General features: G+C 37.0%; 1 protein-coding gene across 1 annotated transcript in view; it reads left to right on the forward strand.

Annotated features, from left to right (window-relative positions):
• Window positions 1-24,342, forward strand: part of KYNU (kynureninase) — a 110,553-nt gene that overhangs the window by 15,824 nt on the left and 70,387 nt on the right. Inside the window, exons 3-4 of the mRNA XM_081261688.1 lie at window positions 11,457-11,577; window positions 20,212-20,294. Coding sequence (XP_081117814.1) covers window positions 11,457-11,577; window positions 20,212-20,294 — 204 coding nt within the window. The remainder of the gene's footprint in view (window positions 1-11,456; window positions 11,578-20,211; window positions 20,295-24,342) is intronic.

Raw genomic sequence — 24,342 nt, forward strand, 5'->3', positions numbered from 1 at the left:
GGATCACGTGGCAGTTCTACGTCTGACCTTCTGAGGAAACCCCATACTGATTTCCATAGTGATCATACTAACTTGTGTTCACACCAACAGTGTAAAAGTGTCCGTTTTCCTGCATCTTCAGTAGCATTTATTATTATTTGTATTCTTAATGACTGCCGTTCTGATAAGAGTTAGACAAATCCAGTGTAGTTGTGATTGCATTTTCCTAATTGCTAAAGATGTTGAACATTTTTTTCATATTTTTTGTCATTTGTATTTTTTCTTTTGAGAAGTGTCTGTTCAATTCATTTATTGATTGGGTTGTTTATTATGGTGTTAATCTTTTTGAATTCTTTATACATTCTGTATATTCATCTTCGGTTGACAGAGTAGCTGGCAAGCATTCTCTCCCATGCAGTAGGCTCTCTTTTCATGCTTTTGGAAAGGTATTGTTCTAAAACCAAGTACAGAGAAAATTCAAAGCATGTCAGCATCAATATCAGTTATCAGAAAACTTGTATGGGGATCCTCTAATTTTAGCAATTAGGGGAGTATTGATGTTGTTGTTGGTGGTGTTTTTTGTTTGTTTTGTTTTGCTTTTTGTTTTTGTTTTTCTTTTTTCTTTGTGGTACTAGAGATGAAATCCAGGGCTTCATGCACACTGGGCTAGCACTCCATCACTGAGCTCCATCCTGAGCCAAAGGAGAGCTTATTTAGTGAGGTTAACTTAGCTTTACTGGAATAACAGGGAAGGAAATTATATTTGTCTAGATGTAATTAAAAGAATTAAATGTTGGAAACTGGGTTTTTAGAGTATTCTTTCAAGAACCCTTGCTATAAAAGGAAGAAAACTATGACAAAAAGAAATGTATGGATGTATTCAAGGAAAATAGGGGCTTGATTATGGTTGTGCATTGAAAAATGGAAGGAGAGACAAATAGACTGTTATGGTTTAGATACACAGTGTCCCTCAAAAGCTCATGTGTGACACAATGCAAGAAGGTTTGGAGGAGAAATAACGGAATCATAGCCTTAACCCAAGAAGTTAATTAATCCCTGATTGGATTAACTGAGTGGTAACTGGAGGCAGGTGGGGTGTGGCTGGAAGAAGTGATTCATTGGGGGCATGGTTATAGGGTATATATTTTTAATCTGGAGAGTGGAATATCTCTCTGCTTCCTGATCACCAGGTGAGCTGCTTCCCTCTGCCATATACTCTTGCATGATGTTCAGCCTCACCTTGAGCCCTAAGAAATGGAGCCTGCTGTCCATCCACTGAGATCTCTGAAACCATGAGCCTCCAATACATTTTGTCTCTTCTATAATTGTGCTGGTAGGATCTTTTAGTCACAGCAGTGAGAAAGATGACTAAACCACAGACACACAGACAGAGAGATGCTTTTCAGCCAAGCAGGATCTATACTGGATCTGTTGTCCACCCCACTGTTTTCAGCTCAAGGAACTAAAGAACCTAAGGTAATGCAAATTCCTGAAGACAATCTTTGTTCTCAAAGGATGTTTTGACCTTGATGGTCAAGACAACATGATTCAGATTGAAATTTCAGGAAGAAATCTAAGGAATTCACCCAACTATTGCATCCTTATGGCAATTTTGCCATGAGAACTCAATTGCAGAATGAAAAACTGGGACCCAGTATTCCATTAGGCTTTTGTCTTTGCCTGGGGAAGGTCTTGTCTTACCTATTATTTTCTAAGTGGACTTCATTTTCAAGCACGTGAAGAATTCCTATTTAAATCCAGTTTAAATTTAAATGTAAAATACATCCTTTCATCAAAAAGGATTTTGAAAGGAAAGTGACCACAACACTAGGAGCAACCAAGAGATCTTTATTGCGGCAGTGCAACAAAGGAGAAAAGAAAGAGAGAGAGAGAGAGAGAGAGAGAGAGAGAGAGAGAGAGAGAGAGAAAAGAAAGAGAGAGCAAGAGCAAGAGCAAGAGAGACAGAGAGAGCAAGAGAGAGAGACAGAGCAAGAGAGCAAGAGAGAGAGGGGCCCGGCAGGAGAGAGTTTTTATAGCCCAAATCTAATGGGGTCTCTGGGTCTGCAAGCTGCCTTGTTGGCACAAGGGGGGTTAAGTGTTCGGCCAGGAGCGGCAGGCTGAGTGTTCAGCCTTGAGCGGGGGCTTGGGCATTTAGGCTTGAAGCAAACAGGTGATAAAGAACCAGACAGAGGGTTTGAGTGGCCAGGTCACCTTGCAGCTAACTTTGTTTGGAAAGCCCTGCAGACAACTTACTCAGCCTGTTCTGCACCTAACAGATTTCACTCACCATTCAGAGAAGACTAACATGTTCACAATGAGACAAGACAAAGGAGATTCTGCAAATGGACTGTAGTAGCATTTTTTGTCAATATCCCTCTGGGAAATATATTCAAAGTCCCATGAGATTTGGGGGAGCATAGCCTCACATTCCTATGAAGAAAAAAAGTACCAGTATTCCCTCAGTACAACACCAAGAAATTAAATATTATTGAACTATCCTTAACATTAATAAGGTATTATTGTTGCATGAAATATCAATACTAAGGCATGCAGCAATACAAAATGTTTTCACTCATTACATTTTGAACAATAGTAAAGAGTAAAAATAAAGAAATCTTCAGTAAAATGTACAAAACACAAACCTACAGTATCTCTTTCACTGACTCTTCCTAATCTTTAAGGACTTGCTTCTACTCCAATCAGAAGTAGGAATAATGGGATTCCCTTGGAGTTCTTACAGTCTCACTTTATTGATAGTTTGGAATTTCTGGCTATCTTTGAATTGATGCTGTCTTTGAATTTCCCAGAGATGAAAAAAAAAAAAAAGAAGGAGACGAAGAAAAGAAACAGGAAACCCAATGCCTGTGTAGTCGTATTTTGAGTTCTGATGTTTTCCCTCCAAAACACAGATGCTCAGTGACCAATCAGTGGAGTTATATTCCAATTTAGTCATCATAAGTTGAAAATGCACTTAGGACACCTAACCTACTGAATACCATAGCTAAGCATCACAACAGGCCTTAGAGTATCAGTTGTTTACCTTCATGGTCACATGGCTGACTGGATGCTGTGCCTGGCTGCTTCTGGAGTATGCCAACACCCAGGAGAAAATCAAAATTGAAAATGTGAAGTACAATTTCTACAGGACATGTATGTCTTTGCACCACCATAAAGTCCAAAAAAAAAAAACATAAGTAAGTAAAATTAGAAAACTGAGTAAAGATAAAAGCATAAGTTGAACCATGAAAATGGGTGGACTGTTTGTTCCTGTTTCCACCTATTTTTCAGAATCCTCAGATAGCTGCTTAGTGCACTTCAGTTACATTTACTGTGTCATATTGAAGTGTGCTTCACCATGTCAAGTTGTCTCTGACTTCTACTGAAGTATAAAAGGAAGGCTTTTCATAGTTAAAGAAAAAAAATACCAATTAAGTCTAAATTATTCTAAATAGAAGGGACTTTGATTTAAAAACATTTTAAAATAAATGCCGAATATTAGCTAACTGTTCTTTCATGCTAATGACCAGAAACAGAATTGCTTCTTTGGAATTTTGACATGCAGTACTATGTGTATTATGTAATGAAAGCATATATTTTAAAAAAGTAATACTTTCCCTACAGGTTTGTTTCTGAGTCTTATTTGTGTACAGATAAAATTTTGACCTAATTTCTCAGAGGACTATGTCTTAGATTTATGAACATCAGTATAAATACCAGTTAAGTGCTATTCCAAATTGCTAAAATGCAATTCAATGTTGCCAACAATAACAACAACAAAAAGTCAATTACATTAGTAATATGATTATTAAGATGGAGACAATTTTGCAATTATCCAGTTCTTACCCAACCGATTCATATTAAATGCCTATGCTCTTCTTGATAATACACAGCTCCAAATAATCAAACTACAATGAAATAAACACAGCTGGAATCCCTCTGCTTTCCATTACTAATTATAATACAATCAGCAACAATTTCATGCTCACTAACCTGCAAAAATATTGCATATCTTTGGAGAACATCTTTCTTTTCTTTCTTTTATTTTTCTTAATTTGAAAAAAGAATTCCTTATTTAAAAAAAAAAAAAAACAAAAGCAGAAACACAATTTTTCTCAATTTTCTAAATGAGGCATTTAATAATATCTACCTGTCACACAGACATTCAATAAAGTGTTATCTTTTCATACACATAGGGAGAAAAAGATCTGTTGGATATGAATTCTTTCAAAACCAATAAACAATATATTTATTTCACGAGTTAACCTTCACAAAGATTTTTTTTTTCCAGATTTGCAGGCTGGAAACATTTCATGGACACCCTAGCAATCATGACAATCTGCCCCAAGATGCTGGTGAACCAAGCAAGTTTTGAGTATTACAATGGTCCATTCAATCACAGGCCATAGTTTGACTCAGATTTGCTTCTTCACATCATTTTGTGTTCTCAACTTCTCCTAAAGAATGAAAGGCAGGAAGTGGTATTCTATAGCTAAAAGGAAAAATATATCAAAACTAAACTGTATTTTAAAAGAACGAGCTGGGTGTGGAGGTTCACACTTGTAATTCTAGCTACCACAGAGGCTGAGGCAGGGGTGTCATAAGTTTAAGTCCAGTCTGGGCAATTTGGTGTGACCCTATCTCAAAAAAAAAGAGTTGGGGGACATAACTTATTGTACTTGCCTAGGAGGTCCTGGCTTCCATCTCCAGTAACTAGCACACACACACACACACACACACACACACACACACATACACCAGAGGAAGAACAAGAACAACAAGAACAAGAGAGCCATCTATAGAACAGAAAGAGAGGCCTAGAACAGATCTATCAGAAAGAACTAACCCTGCCAACAAATTGGTTTGGGGCTTCTTGGCTCTAAAACTTTCCAAAACTATTAGACAATATTTTTCTGCTGTTTAAGCCATCAAGATTGTGGAGTATTATTATAGTAACCACAGCAAACAAATTGAGAGAGCATATAACAAGAAGCAAACATTCCCAGTTTGTTAGAGTCTATAAACAAGTCAGGATGGTGCCTGGCATTTTGCCAGAGGGAGTGGTTTGTGAAGTAACGCCAGGGAGCCATTAAGTGTGGAGATTCCTTATTGGTTGACTGCTGTATCTGGTTTATGTTAATTAAGATAAGCTGTGTGGAATATATATATACCCCTCCTGTCCTACAATAAACGGCTCCCACTCCTGCTGTATCAATGTACACAAGTTGCTCGTCACCCCCCGGTTATTTTGCTGCAGCCAGACTGCGGCACCAGTTCAAGGAGCATTCATAGATTGTAGATACTTGGCTGATGAAGGAAATTAAGACCATGCCCAATCTGCTAGGATTTGAGAGTGACCATTGGACAGAGCTCAACAACTTTTGTTTTACTTTTGGTAACAAAATATATTTGCTTTTGCATTATTTATGGCTTTTCTTGTGCCATGATGACAGAAATGAGGCTTTGTAACTGAGATTAGATGACTCACAAAGCCAAAACTACTTACCTTTGGACTTTTTAAAGGAAAATTTTGCCTTCCCCTGCCTGGAACAAGAATACTTTGTAGGGGTCCTGCCTACTGGGGATTGACAAAGTCAAGTCAGCAAATGCTCTGACCTGGAAGCAAAACCACAGGAACCCCAGATAATGAGGCCGGTCAGTGTCTCCTCAGAATAGATCTAGACAGTTTGGATTAACAGGAAGAAATTGAGATACTTCATTTAAACCCAGTAGAGGAAGACCCCACCACCAGCCCCGCCCCAGTGAACTACAAGCAAAGAAGCAAAGGCATTAAAAGAGTTGAAAAATGGTGATGCCAACAAGAAGAGTTAGTGACAGTCTTGAAGCAATATGACTTAACCAAAATTGGGGGCCCATTAAAAAATTTTACTTCAAAGGGGGATTTTAGAGCAAACTCCACAACCTTTGTGGAAAGGACACTGATGTGAAGAGAAAACTAAGAGGACCACTGAGAAACTGCAGAATCTTATGCCCTGCCGCAGTCTGGCTAGGCACAAAATCACGAGCCACTCAAGCAGGAACAAACTTTATTTTTTGAAAACTGCCACCAATGCCCCGTATGCCCCCAGGAAGAATCCCGATCGACCCATGCAGCGTTCTCCTGGATCCTAAGAGGAAGTTCCTACTCCGGAAATCCCTCCTACTGCACTTCCCCATCCAATGGGAACTCTCCAGGAGTCCCGTAGCAGGCCGAGGTGGACAGCAGGAGTCCAATATCCATATGAATGTAAATCTTAACATAATCATATCATCTCAATGGCTAGCTGTCGTCATCTTTCAACCAAAAATGCCATGCATCATATTACTTGGCTGTGGCTCTTAGCATCTCCCCCCTTCTGTTTAATTAAGCAACAAGCAATGTGGCTAGGGACCGTGCCTGTTAGGTTTGTCCAATTCAACATATGGTTCTTACTCGTCATCAGAAAACTGACCTCTAGGTGTTAGCCTCCTGTCTTAGGTTGATACCACTGCAATTGGATCATACCCATCACTGACTACCGGTCCAGCATATAGCCATACTTGTGAATAGGCCTATGCACCAGTGGGGGGGTGAGGTTCTTTGCCTCACTTCAGTTGGCCCCCAAAATTAGACCATCACTAGTAGAAGGGAGGAGGATACAGAAATGCCAGGACACCAAGTCAATTGATGGCTCTTTAGGAAAAATTGCAACACTGGTGACACATCAGCAAAGATACGCCAGTACTACCATAATTCGCTGCATCAACAGATAGAGCACAATGCATACAAGTGATACATAGTCCAGGCAAGTTTTGTAAGCAGTTCAAAGTGAAGGAATCTATCAATATGTCCATTTGCTCCCAAAATAAATCGACTCAGTGATTGAGCATTACTTGTTGAGTTATTATTCATTGATGCATAAGTTTATACAGTTTGTTGTGATAACTATCGAAGAAACTGTAGTTTGGTTTTATCTTGTCTTCACCGGCACTGGAATGAAGATAGGAATTCTGACAATGATGCTAAAAAAAAAAAATTATGTAACATTCCAACAGGTACTAAGAAAACAATTTTTTGAACAATTTACATTATCCTGAACAGAATTATTAAATATAATGAAAAGGAAAGGTGAAAGTAAACAAAAAGATCTGTTAACCTGCTTATTTGTACACATATTAAAACAATCCTCAACAGCTGTTTACTCAATTTAAATTAAACCATTAAAATCAAGTGAATAATAAAAAAATTTGGATCCATTTATTCATGAGCGCTCCTCGTATATGATATATGGACATACGCACATACAGACATACAACACAAAACAGAAGTGTGCACACGTAACATACAACACATAAGACAATAGTAAAGGCCTTGTAGCTTTACCTAGGTGAAATCTCCATTGTAATGTTTAAAAACTCCACAGTCAAAAAATAAAACTGATCAGAAAAACATTAACCTAGGTCTGTATGAGCTCAAAAATAAAATAGAACTTTATGATGTGGGAAAAAGCAATAATAAAATAGATATTGTAAAAAAGCATCCTGGTTAATCACTGTCGAAGATGTAAGAATAGCCAAGCTGGAGCTCTGGATATCAGCTGTTATGGATTTGAGTCAAATCATCTTCTTTTTGGTCTGTAGAAATTGTTTCGGTTAACCTCTCTGGAATCCAAATCGGTTGCTGTTCTCCCTGTGGAAAAACACAAACAGAGCCCAGACTCCAGACAATCACTGGGTCAGAACCTTTCCATTGTCCTGTTAGAATATCCTTCCAAAGTACCTTAGGCTTATGTACATTTTTTGAATACAAATGTCTTTCCGAAGCACTAAGCCCTGATGAATCCAAATTTAAAAAGTTTAGAGTAAAAATGGTTATTTTAAGTTTATCTTTGGGGGATATATACCCCTTTCCAATGCCCTAGTCAGCAATTCCACTTTTAAAGAAAAGAAATACATCAGTGTCATCCTGCAATAAATATTTTTTGCAAAACATCAAATCCTCAATATGCTAAAAAAATAAATTGTCAACAGTAGAAAATAAACTGAAAAGCAAAAATGACTGGCATACATCAATACTGACTTAAGCTTCAGAAGAAAACAATGAGTGTTTCAGGAAGGAGACTTTTCCCAGTCCATGAACATGAAATATTAAATAAGTCATCCAGCAGAATCTAAAGATGTCAAGTTGTACAAGATCAGGTAGTTGGCTCTGAAGGACTAGAAAGTTTGTGTGCACTTAGAGCCCAAACATTCTTTAGTATTGTATCTAGAAAGCACAGGAGCCATGAAACACACAGAGGTATCCTCGGAGACTCTAGATTTGGACTACAGGTTGAGTAAACAGCAGGTGATTATCAGTTATGATCGATGTGATGATAATCAGTGACTATTGACATGACAACCTTGAGGATGAGAAGCAGCCAATCATGTCTGACTCTGAGGTCCACAAATAGTGAGTATCCTAACCAAGGGGATCCTCTTGTCACAAACACAGGAAAACAAAACAAAACAAAAAACCCAGCACTCAGGAAATAAAAAGAATCCTTTGATTCAAGAATATCCAGGGCTGGGGACTTAGCTCAGTGGCAGAATCCTTGTCTAACATGGGTGAAGCCCTGCATTTAATCCCCAGGACACCCCTACCCACCAAAATTAAGTATATCCAGGGGCCTATAGATGCAGGTCTGATCACAATTTTTTTGGAAATGCTATGTTTAATCTACTTTTTTCTTTCTGCATATGAAATATTAAAAGAGTAGCTGGGCTGCAGCAAACAAGAAAGAATAGAAAGGAAAAAAGGAGGAAAACCATGATATATATAATTGTAAACATCTATGGGCATGATGTATTCTTTGTTTACCTGCTATCTAAGGGGCCTCTCCACAACGTCAAGGGCTCTTCACTAACTTGACTCCACACCCTCCAAACCTCTCTCATAATTAGTTATTGAGAAGTTGCATACAGTGGGTTATGTATGAGGATGGGTCATTGTTCTTACCAACCTCTGATCTCAGCTGTCCTCACAGCGCTAACTTCATGCTGTCTTTTCTCTAAGAAGTCACTCAGGCAATGCTATCATAGAGAACAAGAAGAAATGAACCTGTAATACCTACAAGTGGGTGACACTCCAGGAATCACCATTCGGGTGGATGAGTAGGTCATAAGTTGAACTTGTTTGAAGGACAGTAATGTGGGAAAAAAGAAACTCATTTTGATTTATCCTACAAAACCCAATCGTAAAATAAACTAGCTCTATTGTTTAGTACAGTTAATAATTGGAGTGGTCAGGCTTGGGATGTAACTCATGGGTTAAGTGCTTACCTAGCATGTGTGAGGCCCTGGGTTGGACCCAGTACCAGCAGAAAAAAAAAAAAAAATTGGAGAGGTCAAGATGAGGAAGAGGATCTTTTATTTGGTACAATTTGTCACTGTCATTACTATCTTCTTTATAGCAATGAATATAATTTTTATTTTCAAAACAATATCAAATTTGATACTACTAGATTTGATTAAAATATCTGACTCCTATCTGGACACAGTGATTCATGGTTATAATCCCAGCTTCTTGGAGTTAAGGCAGGAGGATCACAAATTCAAAGCCAGTTGGCTCAACTTAGCAAGATCCTGTCTCAAAATAAAATAATTTGATTCCTTCATTTTAGAATTTCTCTTCCTTTTTGCTAGGTTTTCCCCAACCTCCTATTGATGTCCTTAGAAGTCTGTGAGACCATAAAGACCTCTTCCTTGCCCTTGAGCCAACTTCTCTGTCCATATGAGCCCAGATGGCTTCACTGATAGCAGACCCTTTCTCCCATCAGTCTCCTACCCAGTCCCCACACATACTCAGGGCAAATGCCATTAGCAGGGTCTGAGGTCTTCCATGGAGCCACTTGCAGAGAGTATATTCCTCTGTTCCCTCAGGCTTATGGAAGGCACCTTTCTATGAACATGTTTTCTCTTCAACCCTTGGGTCACTGTCCTTCTTTCTTGGGACCTTATACTGAACCACCTTCAGCCTCTAATAGAAAACTTGCTGACCCTGCCACTGGCACAACAAAAGCCTAGGAATGCAAGGATTAAGGTCCAGCTTGTCTTTTAAGTTCTACAAATCACACAGAACTGGGGTGGAAAATAGTGGATTAGGTTTTCATTCTTTTGTGTTGTTGCAAAACACACTCTATTTTACTACCTTATATAATATTGAGTATGTGTTCATGAAATGTATTTGGTCTGAGATTTATTAAACAAACAATTCAGCCAAGGAAAAAAGAACATAGTAAAAGGCAATGGATGACCACACTGTTGGATGGCATGGGATGAGATAACCGGGACGGGAATTCTGCCTTGCTTTCACATTGAACATACTCAAAAATGAGTTTCTTGACGAAGCAGCCCATTACATATTTCTTGGTGAAAGCATGAGCAATGAAAGAAGACAAGGCAGTAGGGGCAGAGATCTGATGGCTTTCTGGATATCCTGGGTCATCAGTGGGGCTGACACACAGGGAGGTTCTTCAGCCTTGCAAATGTGCTTGTTTGAATGCTAAATTGAATCTTGTACACCAATTGAAAGCTCCAAATTTTAAATGAATCCTTTGATATTTGTTCCCTAAGTCAACAAAGAACTATCAGTGAATCTAACTTAAATGGATGAATAATATTAACACTTCTTTTATTGGGTCAGGCTTAAAAGATCCCAATAAACAAGTGGCTCTGTTCTATAAAAGTAATCAGGTTCAAATAGATGGTGTGCCTTTAAAATGTCTTTAAAGCTTTTATTTAGCAATTTGAAGTAAAAAAAAAAAGTATGGTTCTCCATGATTCCAGGGAAATATCAGCAAGGTGCTGAGTCATTTTCCCCAAAGAATTAAAAGAAAATTCAGTAGTTTACAATTGTGATGATCAGCTTGTATTTTCTCCCTGTTTGAAGCACAAGGATTGCTTGTTTGTTAGTTTGTTTGTTTCTATGCAGTCTAGGGTAAAGTATAAGATAGAAAAAATCACTGAAATTCTGATTTGTTTGAATAAAAGGTAGATATAGAGAACAATCTTTGTTTCTACACTTCTTATTATAAATATGTGTATCAATATATTATAAAAATATATATGTCCAATATATCTACCTCGTATTATAATCTTTCAAGTTTTCAAAATTTGTTGTCTACAAACATGGAATAATTCAGTGTTAGTACTTGATGTAAATTCTGATTACCTTTGGCTGTTTATGACTGGGAGTAGTTGCTAATTTAAATTTCCTCTTGTACCACAGTAAATATGAAAGATCATCACAATTCCCTCTGTAGTTTAAATTATGTTTCAATATAGAAATGCAAAAGGTTAATTACTTTTCAGAGAATCTGATGTATTCCTCGGTACTAATTGTAAGTTATTTATTATCTTTCTTGGAGTTAATTCTATTAATTGTTTGCCCTGGATTAACAATGACAAATAGAAGCCTGTTAATTGAATAAGCACTTTTTTTTTTATTCCCTGTGTTTCAGTTGATTTATCTTTAGTGAATAAGGAAGAAAATTCCATTTATTTCTTGGGGAATTCTCTTGGCCTTCAACCAAAAATGGTTAAAACATTTCTTGAAGAAGAACTTGATAAATGGGCCAAAATGTGAGTATTATTTTATTTATTTATTTATTTATTTATTTTTGGTACTTGGGATTGAACCCAGTGATGCTTTACCACTGAGCTATAATTCCCAGCTGTTATGGTTTAGTTGTGGTGTCCCCCAAAAGTTCATGTGCAAGACAATGCAAGAAGGTTCAGAGAAGAAATGATTGGGTTAAGGCTCTCTTTTTTTGTGTGTGCTTTAATGTTCCACCCAAGACTCTGCCATTGAGAAAGATGCTTCACTGCAGCTTAGCGAAGCAGGCTTGCTAACCATGAGGAGTCATAGTCGGGACCATTCTCCCTGTATCTCTTCTGTGCTGCTTTTCTCTTCTGACTGTGAAGTGCTTCACATTCTCTCTCTTCCTGACCCTAATCGTGTGAGTCCAACCTTCTCAGCCACATGTTTTGTGAATTAATCCCCTGATAAGGATTAACTGAGTGGTAACTGAAGTGGTAGGGGGTGGCTGGAGGAATTGGGAATTGGGGCATGGCTTTTCGTTATAGATTTGTATCTGGCAAGCGGAGACCTCTCTCTCTCTGCTTTCTGATCACCACGTGAGAGGTTTCCCTCTGCCACACTCTTCTGCCATGTTGTTCCTGTCTCACCTTAAGCCCTGAGGAATGCAGCCAGCTGTCTCTGGGTTGAGACCTCTGAAACCGTGAGCCCTCCTCTACAGTTGTGCTTGTTGGGTCATTTAGTCACAGCAGCGAAATCTGACTAAAACACGTCTTTTTTATATTTTATTTTGATACAGTGTCTCACTAAATTGATTCGGACCTTACTAATTTGCTGAGGCTGGATTTGAACTTAAGATCCTCCTGCCTCAGTCTCTGGAGTCACTGGAATTATAAGGGAGTGCCACTGCACCTGGTTCTTATTTTAAAAGCTATGATTCTAAATCTCACATGAAAAACTTAAAGCATCACACAGATGGTTATGTAATATTTGGACTAGAGCAGAGGGAAACATTAGGGATTGTGCTGCTCAATACTTTTATATGTATGATCAGAACAAGGTGAAGTGGCAAGTTAGTGTCAAGGTCAAGAGTAAAACTTTTTAACATTTAAACATTTAAATCTCCTTTGCGTTCACATATCTACATCATACGTAGTCATTGTATTTCTTTAGTGTTTAACAAAGTAGTTGATATTGAAGAATTTCCTTTTTATGATTAGTTCTTACCTAAACTTATGTTTATAAACAAGGAACCAAAGCTTGTTGTGGAGGTAAGAGGTTGATGAGCAGAGAGTACTTTTCTACCCAAGAAACTGACACATTGAGAAAGATGCTTCACTGCAGCTTACCTAAGCAGGCTTGCTAACCATGAGGAGAAGCAGTAGGGACCATTCTCCCCGTAACTCTTCTGTGCAATTTTTCTCTTCTGACTGTGAAGTGCTTCACATTTTCTCTTCCTGACCTTCTCCTGTGAGTCCAACCTTCTCACTACATTGATTATCCTTCCCGAAATGTTACTGCTCTTCCATCTCCTTAAAAATTTTTCCATTTTTTTATATGTACTGAATTACTTCAGGGTGTATTAACATTTCTATCTCCTTATTTATGTGTTGAAAGACTTTGCATTCTCCTCTTCTGGTTATTCATGAAGTGTGTGGTGGGTTATTGTGAACTATGTTTCCCCCACTGTTTTGTAGAACACTAGAATTCATTACTTTCCTCTGTTTAGGCATTAAGTATTTAACTTATCAATATCCTTTCTTGATTAGGCAGGTGAGAGATACCTATTTTCACTAGTTTTATATTGTTAGCTATAGTATAAAACCCTGGATAAAAATTACCTAGCTTTGTGTATTTTCTAACTTTCCCCAGTAATCACTGACAAAGTTGAAACTAGAATTATTTTTTAAATAGTCAAATGTTTTTATTTATAAATTTTGAAGTGCTTAAATGTGTTAAAATATTTTTTTAAAAAACTGGAAATATTAAAAAAAATTTTCTGCTTATTTAAAGTTGAAAAATCAATATATATGAGCCAAAACTGAAGGTCAGGAAACAAAATTTCAGAAAAATAAAACCAAACCAATTAAGAATTCTGAAAGCAAGAGATTTGGCTCTCATAGGAACTCTGAATGTTTTCTTAGCATTCTTCATTCTCCATTCTACTCATCATTCATATTGGGAAGATTGTTCTTTAAAGTTTTGTTTATACTGACTGTGCAAATAACTACTGCCGGGGCTATTAGGTGACACTGCAATGTTTTAATTTTCATGGTGAAGGACTGAAAGTTTTCAAATTAATGCAAGAGTAACATAAGTGTTTATAATTTATGAATCCTGCTATAACTTTATCTGCATAAGTTCTAACGCATAAATTTGCAAAACACATATCACCATATTAGGAAGCATTTTGCACTAGCAGGTTTTAATATTTAATAAACGAGGGTCATAGTTAATAAAAATGGTTGATATGCATTTTTTGGCCTTAATGTAAGAGACAGCAGAGAATTAGATTGAATGGATTTGAACTTTAGAGAGTGTCCTTGCCTCTTGGATATTCATTCAGCAAGGCTGTGCATTTTTATCCGATAGGTATTTAAAAAAGATGCTGTCCTGCTATTCTATTGATATCTTTGTGGTTATTGTATGTTAGCAAGGGATTGGTTGATTACTCCTAGGACATTAAAATTATACTTCAAGAAAATGCTTCTCTTCCATAACAACTTCTATTGTCATAGTCTTAAATCTTTTCACCGTGTTTTCATTGGATGATTCAGAAAGGAGATGCATTTTAATTCTTTTAGGCAATGTAAACTGAATTAAAGAATTTTTAGCAAAAGATACCCATTCCATCCTTGCTACATGTGTTTTACCAAGCCTTCTTACTTTACCCTGTGGTGGCCTAGTCAACATCGTGGCCCCACCTGCTCCTAAATGACAGTGGTGTTTGAGAAGCATATATATATATATATATATATATATCAGTGCTCTCCTACCTCATATTTTGTTCCAAAATTGTTTATAATTTATTTGCTCCTCAATAGTTTGGCTCAGTGGCACATGTTTGTAATCCCTGGCACTTGGACAGGTAGGAGGATAGCAAGTTCAAGGTCACTCTGGGCAACTTAGCCAGACCCTGTCTCAAAATGAAATAAAAAGAATTGTGAGTGTAGTTCAGAGGTAGAATGTTACTGGGTTCAATTCCAATCCCAGAGATAGATAGATAGATAGATAGATAGAAAGAAAGAATGAATTAAATAAATCCCATTTCTCATCTTTTTGAGCTAAGGCTCTGTTAGAAGAAAATAATTTCACCAATTTAGAACTTTGTTCACAGTGACGAAATCAACTGACAACTGACAGATTAACTGGAGAAAGATTCATTTCTCACCCAGGTGAAGGTTTTATAATCCAGTTTAACTAATGGGCTTCAGTGGGAAAATGTGAAAGGTTCTATTGGGTTTTTTTCATAGTGATGCTGATGCCAATGGGCAGTGTCCTCCTGACTGGGAGTTCCCCAGGAAGGAGATGAATGACAGCTGAATTTGTACCTCCACACAAGAAGCCTCATCTTCCCACTGCGGATAGATGAATGGCAGCTGTACATTTAGGAGGCTCTGCTCAGGTTTAGATAGTTTGTATTTCAGCTGCTGGTTTTCATCCAGATGTTTTCAGTTTCGGGTAGTCTTCCTGGCACTTGGGTGAGCTCTGGGTCCCCTCTCTCTCTATTGCTTTGTTTTCTGTAGTAAATCTCCCCTATATGTGTTCAGTTTGCCTCCAGATCCAGGACTTCTCATTGTGGTGGTTTTAACTGATCTCCTATTCCTCGTCACCTCCTTCAATCCCACCCACTCCTATTCTACTCCTTGGCTGATACTCGAGGTTGGTCTGTGCCTTCCTTTCTTGACCAATGGAAGATTATTACTCAAAGAGAGCTAAACATTAGCTAAACAGTCTAATACACATTGAAGTTAACTGATTAGTTGGAAAAGATTAACAATGTGTTTACAATAATATTAAAAATTAGTGTGCTTTGATGAAACAGGAAAATTATTAAGGGACATAAACATCAAGACTCTGACCATCCAGGGCCTGTAAAATAGGATATGCCATTTCACTCATGGATTCATCTTCTTCACTTTTTGTGGCTTATTGCAGACATACTGCTTATTAAAGTTGTCTACAGTATAAACCGTTTGGATTATGATGCACCCACCTGATCTTAGAATTCACATAATCACCATCCTTGATTACTGACACTAAAGGAAAGTCAAGGATAGGAGTACACTGAGAATATTTTGTTGTTTGTACTGGGAATTAAAAACTTAAAAATATTTTAGGACCTGTATTAGTCTATTACTCCAGCTCCAACAAAGTATCTGACACTAGATAACTTATACAGCACAGAAATCCATTTTCTCAAAATTCTGCAAGATCAAGGTGTAGCAGATTCAGTGTCTGGTGAAGTCCTCTCTGCTTCAAAGATGAGGCTTCTTGCTAAGTCCTCACTAAGTAGTAGGGACAAACACCTTCATTCCAACTCTTTGATAAGTAATGAATCCTATTCATTAGATACTCATGATTGAATCACCTCCTAAAAGCCTCAACTTTTAATACTGTCACATTGATGATCACATTTCAATTTCTGAATTTCAAAAGGACATATTCAGACTATAGTAGGATCCAAATGGTATCTTCTAAAAAATTGTATTCACTTACGGCAAAGCTCTGAAAATAGTTTCCGTAGAAGCATTTATCTGTGTGTTTGTCTTAAAATAAATGGCCCAGATTATTTAAAGGGGAATAACATAGGTTAACAATCATACTTGTAAAATTCAGCTAGAAGGCAATACTATATAAGTCCTGAAGAGCACAGTGTGAATTTACAATGGATATTGTGTCCCTAAGACAGAACCAATGCATTGTCAAAATCTGCTAGATAAGTAGTGTTCTCTTTTTCACAGAAGTAGACACCTGCCACAGTTATGTCCTCATAGGAATTCTTATAAGGAGATTGTCAACTTAGGAAAGAATATTTAAAGTGAAAAGTAGCCCATCGAATTACGCATCAGAAACAAACCAGCTGACTGGTTTATAAGGCCATCTGTGTACAGTCAGGGCACTGAGGAAACATGTTTCATTCAATGAAAGCATTTCTTTCTTTGTTATTTTATTTATTTTATTTTTTAAAGGTATATGTATAAGAAAGTACAGGGCATGACATATTACAAAGAATGGCCAACATGCTGGTTGGCTTATCATTCATTGGTTAATGGGGGGGGGGGGGGGAAGCTTGTAACCTCATTAAAGAAGGCTATGAAATTTTATCTCCTTTTGAGAGAAATTTTCTAAAAGTACAGACATTTTCTCTTTTGTAGAATGGCAAAAACACGGCCCAATTTTAAAGAGATCCAAATTTCTATTAAATTCCTAATTAGATTTTATATATGGCAATCTAATTTCATGAGCAAATGCTGTTCGTAATCATTTCGGAAAGTACCCCACTCATGGCAATGACTTATGCTGTAGTAACGAGTTAACTCTCTCATGTTCTCTTTTCCTTTCCTGTATTTGTAAAAGAAGATTGCAGCTTTGCAACAACTATTTTAAGCAGTTTTGAATGAGAGCAATATAAGATTTTTCTTAACTCTAATATATATGTTTGTAACTGCACTTTAATCTACATCAACTCTTTCTAATGACAGGCCACTTTACTTTGGGTTTATTTGGATAACACTTTCTAAATACATTTCACTACCTCAGGCTAGTAGGCTGACAAAATGAGGAAGCAGACTCGGTGTGTGATATTTTCAAGGATGGAGATGCCAAAAGCATTGCAGAAAGAAGCGTATCCTTAAAGATTATTACCCTGATGTCTACCAGAGTGAGGAGTAGGTGGCATAATATTCTGAGATATAAATTCTCTGAGGCAGAACATAGAATTTTACTACCTAAATGTAATAAGATGTATTGTGCTTTTAGCAAAGGCCATGGAGCTCTATGTGATTAAAATAAAAAAAGGATCCAAGTATCTGTCTTTAACTACCATTTAATGATAATGATTTTTGTCTTTAGCATTTATATTGGAAGTCAAGAAAGAGGCAAGCTGCAGGCTATCTAATAATAATATGAATAATAATAACTAAAAATTGCCCTTCTCTTCTTCCTTAGTCCTTAGCAGTCTATGTTTATTCTGGAAATCCTTTTCCTTCATCTTAGTTTATATGGTAATGGAAATATTAGTTTAAAATTGTGTTATGCACCACATGCTGATGAAGGGAGTTTTAGCATTAGATTTACATAAAGAAAGAAGACTCAGCAAAGGGGTCCTATGTACCCATCCATCTCTTTTATATGTTATCTCATTTATTTTTTATGGCAACCCTTTAAGGTACATATAGCCATTCATTTACTGTTACAAATGTGAACAGTTAGGCCCTGTGAGTTACTCATAAATGTGGTCTCAACACCAGTAGAGACCTGGAGTTGGCTTACACTAGATGATAAAACCAACTGTTAAATTTGCAGAATTTTGTTGGTAACATGAAATCAGCTATCATGGGAGGATTTACCCCAAGAACAGTAGTAATGGCTGATGAATAGGGCTTCCATCCCCAGATCTCACTCTCTCTCTCCTACTAGGTGTACTAGCTCACACTGCCAGCTTACTGAAATTTAATTCATGGTTTCAAATCCAGGCTAGCATTACACACAGAATGTTTATTTCATTCAAGTCTCCGAAGTTTATTATCCAAAGTACAGTTATAAAGACACGAATTGGTGTGAATACATGATGTATACAACCAGAGATATGAAAAACTGTGCTCCATATGTGCAATAAGAATCTTAAGGCATTCTGCTACCAACAAAGTCAGTTTTAAAAAGATTCCCCAAATCAAAGAGTGGCTTCTATCATCAAATACCAGGAAAAAGCAAAATATTTTTTTTTTAATGAAGAATGGGGCAATGGAATCACCCTTTTGCCTAGATCCTGGAACTTCAATCAAAACCAGTGAGAAGTTTTGAGCAAAATTCTTTGAACTTTCTAGGCAATATGTGCTACACAAATGTGAGATATTATCATAAAAAACAAATTAATGATCCCAAATTAAATTATCCAGAAAAATATTGAAAGGGCATTAATTTAAAAAAAAATAGTGTAAATAGGAACAAAAAAAGACCAATCTAACAGAGCTTCCTAAAATACAAGTACATAACAGCACTTGAGATACTTTCCTTTATCCTTTTTATAATTTCTTGTATATTTTTCAAGTGTATTTTCCTCCTCATTTGATGAAAACTTCTTGAGACTCAAAGGACTATTATGTATTTTGTGTTTTTTCATTATGCCTGCTGGGATATTTACTAGAATAAAAGTTAAACCAGAATTTGACAGTTGAATTGCTAGAAAACAGGTCAGGATGTAGTGTTGTAGTCAAATTTTATATACTTCTATTCAATTAATAGTTATGTTTTAAAACTAAATTTATAATCATTTCAATCTCTAGCCTAAAAAACAGTATGTGTGTCTTAGTATAGACACGATAATATGCTTCAAGTACACAAGTAGAATGTTCAAACAGTCTTGAAATTTTAAAACTAAAAGAGAAAAAAAAAGAACGTCCAAGACTGTAAAATATAGCAAAATAATGAAATAATATGTGGGCAATTTCCCTATTCCTCAACAAAAAGGAAATCCATTTTTTAAATGACAAGTTTTTTTTTAGTCCCTAAAGGATTACTTTTTGATTTTAAAATAGTACACTTTTATTTAATTGTTAAAACATTATGAAGGCCCACACTGAAATGCCTTCTTGCTAATGCTGATATTTTAATTCAAGTATGGTGGCATACACCCGTATTCCCAGCCAATCTGGAGTCTGAGGCATGAGTACTGTAAGTTCCAGTTCAGACTGGGAAATTTAGCGAAACCCTATCTCAATTTTTTTAATTGATTTTATTTTTTTAAATACAATACAGCAGAATGCATTACAATTCTTATTTCACATAGAGAGCACAATTTTTCATAGCTTTATATATGAAGTATGTTTACACAATTCATGCCTTTATACATGTATTTTGTGGGGTTTTTTGCATTACAATTCTTATTACACATATATACCACAATTTTTCATATCTCTGTTTCTATATAAAGTATGTTGACACCCAATTTGAGTCTTCATACATGTACTTTGGATAATGATGTCCATCACATTCCTCCATCCTTGCTAATCCCCTGCCCCCTCCTTTTCCCTCCCACCCCTCTTCCCCATCCAGAATTCATCTAATCCTCCCATGCTACCCCTCCCTACCCCACTATGAGTCAATTTTTTTTTAAGAGAGAGAGAGAGAGAGAGAGAGAGAGAGAGAGAGAGAATTTTTTAATATTTATTTTTTAGTTTTTGGTGGACACAACATCTTTATTTTTTATGTGGTGCTGAGGATCGAACCCAATGCCCTGCAAATGCCAGATGAGCCGCTACCTCTTGAGCCACATCCCCAGCCCATAAGTCAATTTTTTTAAGAAAAGTTTGAGGAAGTTGCTCAGTGGTAGAACACTTGGGTTAAATTAACAGTAGAAAAAAAACCCTGATATTTTAAAAAGTTAGACATGAACATATTCATATGTACACATGCACACACAAAGCTAAGAAATGTTTGTCTTTTTTCAATTTTAGGGGAGCCTATGGGCATGATGTAGGAAAACGCCCTTGGATTGTAGGAGATGAGAGCATTGTAGGCCTTATGAAGGACATTGTAGGTAAGTATATAATTCAAATAATTCCCCCCACTCCGATTGTCATTAGTGTCATTTAGTTATAAACATAAGTTATAAAGTCAAAATATTATTGATTAATATACTGAACTTCTACCCTAACCCATAGCAAAAAAAGGATAATTATACCTTTAGGTTAGATTTGTTCATTCAAAGATTGTTATGATGAAAATAACCAGGGTATTTGGCACCAAAATGAAATGCACCTATTATATTTTCTTGTATATCTTTAAACTAATATACACACACTTAAAACTTGTTCATTTTATTAACTTACAGTTGAACACATTTTGGGCTGGGGATGTATGTATCTAAATGCCTGAGGCCCTGGGTTTCAATCCTAGTACAATTATAAAAATAAACTTCACTATATTGTATATAATATGATTACATAATAAAATAAACACTAAGTTTCACATGTTACAACTATAAACTACCATTCATATTTTGGCTCATTTCAACTTAATTCTTGATGATCTATTTAAATTTAAGCCAAGTGTACTCGAAGATAATACAGCTGATCTGTTTTGATGTTCACATGAATTTAAGTGAATTACATATACTATTGATGGTATGAATCATAGTTTTAGATGGCAAATTGTTAACATTTTGGAAAAAGTTACTCATTTAATTGGGTTGAATATCCAGCATTGATTGAAATCTTACTTGAAATTTAGAGTACTGATCAAAAATTAATGACATTTGGGGCTGGGGATGTGGCTCAAGCGGTAGCGCGCTCGCCTGGCATGCGTGCGGCCCGGGTTCGATCCTCAGCACCACATACCAACAAAGATGTTGTGTCCGCCGAGAACTAAAAAAAATAAATATTAAAAAAAAATTATCTCTCTCTCTCTCTCCTCTCTCTCTCTCTCTCTCTCTCTCTCTCTCTTTAAAAAAAAATTAATGACATTTAAGCAATGGAATTGGTATTATTTGTAAATATTTGAATGAATTTGAGAAACTTAAAATGCTTTGCAAAGCCTCACTCCCTTACAAGTATAAAAATATCCTTATTGGTGTTACTCACATTGCTTCACCTGACTTGAATTCAAGCTGGTAATCATATGATGAAACAAACATGAAGTATGAATGGAATTAGAGTGGGCAAAGTAGAGTGGGAATGTAGCCCAGTGGTAAAGCATTTGCCTTCTATGTACAAGGCCCTTGTTCATTTTAACGTGCACACACACACACACACACACACACACACACACACACAATATTGTCATCAGGAGGCAGGTATGGTGGTACGCACCTATAAACCTAGCTACTTGAGAGGCTAAGGCATGAAGATCACTTGAATCTGGGAGTGAAAGAACAGCCTGGGCAACATAACTAGACCCTACTTCAAAAACAAAGAAAAATTAGAGTGGAGGATAGGACTTATATACAGAAATAATTAGGACAAATCATTAAAATCTGTGGAATATCTTATTTCTTCAGAAAAGAAATATTGCACCTTTGCTATATGCCAGGACTTGTGGTAGCCCCTGAAAGGAAATGATGAAAAGAATACTATCTTTATTCTCATGAGACTCCCAGTAAAGGAAGATACAAAGAAACGCAAAATGCACACATATAAAAGCAAGTAAAATACAGAGAAACAAAATGAATCATGAGAACCCATGCTACAAAAAGACATATAATTCTCCAGTTGATGGAGACAGAACATGTATTTAATTACTTTTTTTTTCTGACATCTTACAAAACTCTTAAAGGAATTAGGGGGAAAATGTAAGCCTCTGGGCTGAGGTTGTGGCTCAGTAGCAGAGCATTTGTCTTGGATGTGTGAGGCACTGAGTTTGATCCTCAGCACCACATAAAAATAAACAAATAAAATTAAGGCATTCTGCCCATCTACAACTACAAAAAGTTTTTTTTTTTCTTTTTAAAGTAAACCCCTAAAGAACTAAATAGAAAGGCAAAGGGAATGGTACCAGTGACATTTTATGAGTTAGCTAGCAAGAGAACAAGTGGTCCAAAAATGAATAAATAAATAAATAAAAAGTAAATAAAATTTAAGTCTCCCAATGGTGAAAAAATGGAAAGTTACCAACTTTACCTTTCAGATCTGTCAAAGGCTTGGAAATTACTGAAATTAAGCACCTCTAGAAGTGGAGGTGAAAACAGGATAAAAAAAGATTTGTGGAAAGTCTGTCTAAAATGTAATTAGAATACCAACAAACCTGTTTGAGTCACCTTTTTTCCTACTGTGACTGAAAGACCCAAACAGAACAATATTAGAGGAGGAAATGTTTATTTGAGGGCTCATAGTTTCAAAGGACTCAGTCCTTAGGCAGCCAGCTCTATTCTTTGAGGCTTAAGGTGAGGCTGAATATCATGGCAAAAGAGTGTGGTGGAGGGAAGCAGCTCATATGATGATCAGAAGGCAGAGAGAGATCTTCACTTGCCAAATACAAATATGTAATCCAAAGCCATGCCATCTCCTCCAGCAACACCCTAGTTGCCTTCAATAACCACTCAGTTAATCCCATCAGGTGATTAATTCTCTAATTGGGTTAAGGCTCTCAAAACCCAATATTTCTCCTTTAAACCTTCTTGCATTGTCTCATGCATGAGCTTTTAGGGGAAACCTTACATCCAGACCATAACAATGGTACTCCATGATTCCAGGAGAATCTTCCTAGACCTTTCTCCAGGAGAAGCCTGGTTAGTCTCTGGGGAAGGGAGAAAAAGCGATATTGGAAACAAATTTTAAGGATGCCCACTGCTGAATACCAATACTTGGGATATGGATGCTGGTAGTGAGGAATCGGGTTTCTCCAAAGCTGGCCCTGAAGAATTTAGAGGGTCTAGCTCCTCAAACCTCTGTCTAGTCAGCTTACGGGCACAAATGACTCATGGGAAGAAAAGGAGGTCTGGATGCTTCAGGGTATTCAGGTGTCTTATCAGGTAAGATTAGCATCTTCTCTGGAATGTGAGAGTAGACCTCAGCCTCCTAGGGGCAGCTTCTGTTATTGGATTAAGACTTTCCCTTTCCAACAATTACTAATAGGGCATTATGTAAAATTGTGGATGTGTAAACGACGTGATTCTGCAATCTGCATTTGGGGTAAAATTGGGGGTTCATAACCCACTTCAATCTAATGTATGAAATATGATATGTCAAGAGCTTTGTAATGTTGTGAACAACCAATAAAACAAAAAAGACTTTGCCTTACAACCTCACAAACATTAATTACCAATGAATAGGCACTATCTCTAAGTATGTGAATGATTTAGTCAGTTTTTTTTATGGCTGTAACTAAAAGGACCCCAACAACTGTAGGGGAAAGTTTATTTGGGGGCTCATGGTTTTGATACCGCTGTTGACCGGTGACGAGTCCTTGCTTCCCCGATGTTGAAGAATAACACCAAAGAAGCACGCGAGGCAAGGTCAGAGTAGAAATTAGAAGTTTATTAAAGGACAGCAGAAAAGACTTCTCCCGGAGGAAGAAGGGGACCCAAGAGGTGGAATCCGTGGAAGTGCAGTTGTCTCCCCTTTTTATAGTTTTGCTGATGAAGGGGGAAGGGTTGGGACACAGGTGGGCCAAACAAGTAATCTGGGCAGGAAGGACTTCATTATCACTTCTTTGGGATGGGCTATCTCCAAATCTGTTGGGGGCTGTTATAGGGTGGACTTTGGCCTAGGGCCTTTCCGGGACTTCATCATCATTCCATGAATTGTCCTGTGTTTTCCCTGAGTCATTCCCAGCATGGCCTCCATTTTAGATTTCACTCGGTATTAGACCCGATTTACCTAACTACACTGACTACCTAACTTTAAATCTGGCTTCAGTTTCAGAGGTCTCAATCCATAGATAACAGAGCCTATTCCTTGGGGCTCAAAGTGAGGCTGAGCATCATGGCAGAAGAGTGTGGTTGAGGGAAGTAGAGAGAGAAAGAGACTCCACTCTCCAGATACAAAATATATACCCCATAGCCACCTCCCCTAAGAACCACTTCCTCCAACCACACACTACCTGCCTCCTGTCATCACTCAGTTAACCTAATCAGTGAATTAATCCCTGAT

Source organism: Spermophilus citellus, assembly GCF_964194105.1.
Source record: "Spermophilus citellus genome assembly, chromosome: 11".
Classification (NCBI taxonomy): Eukaryota; Metazoa; Chordata; class Mammalia; order Rodentia; family Sciuridae; genus Spermophilus; species Spermophilus citellus.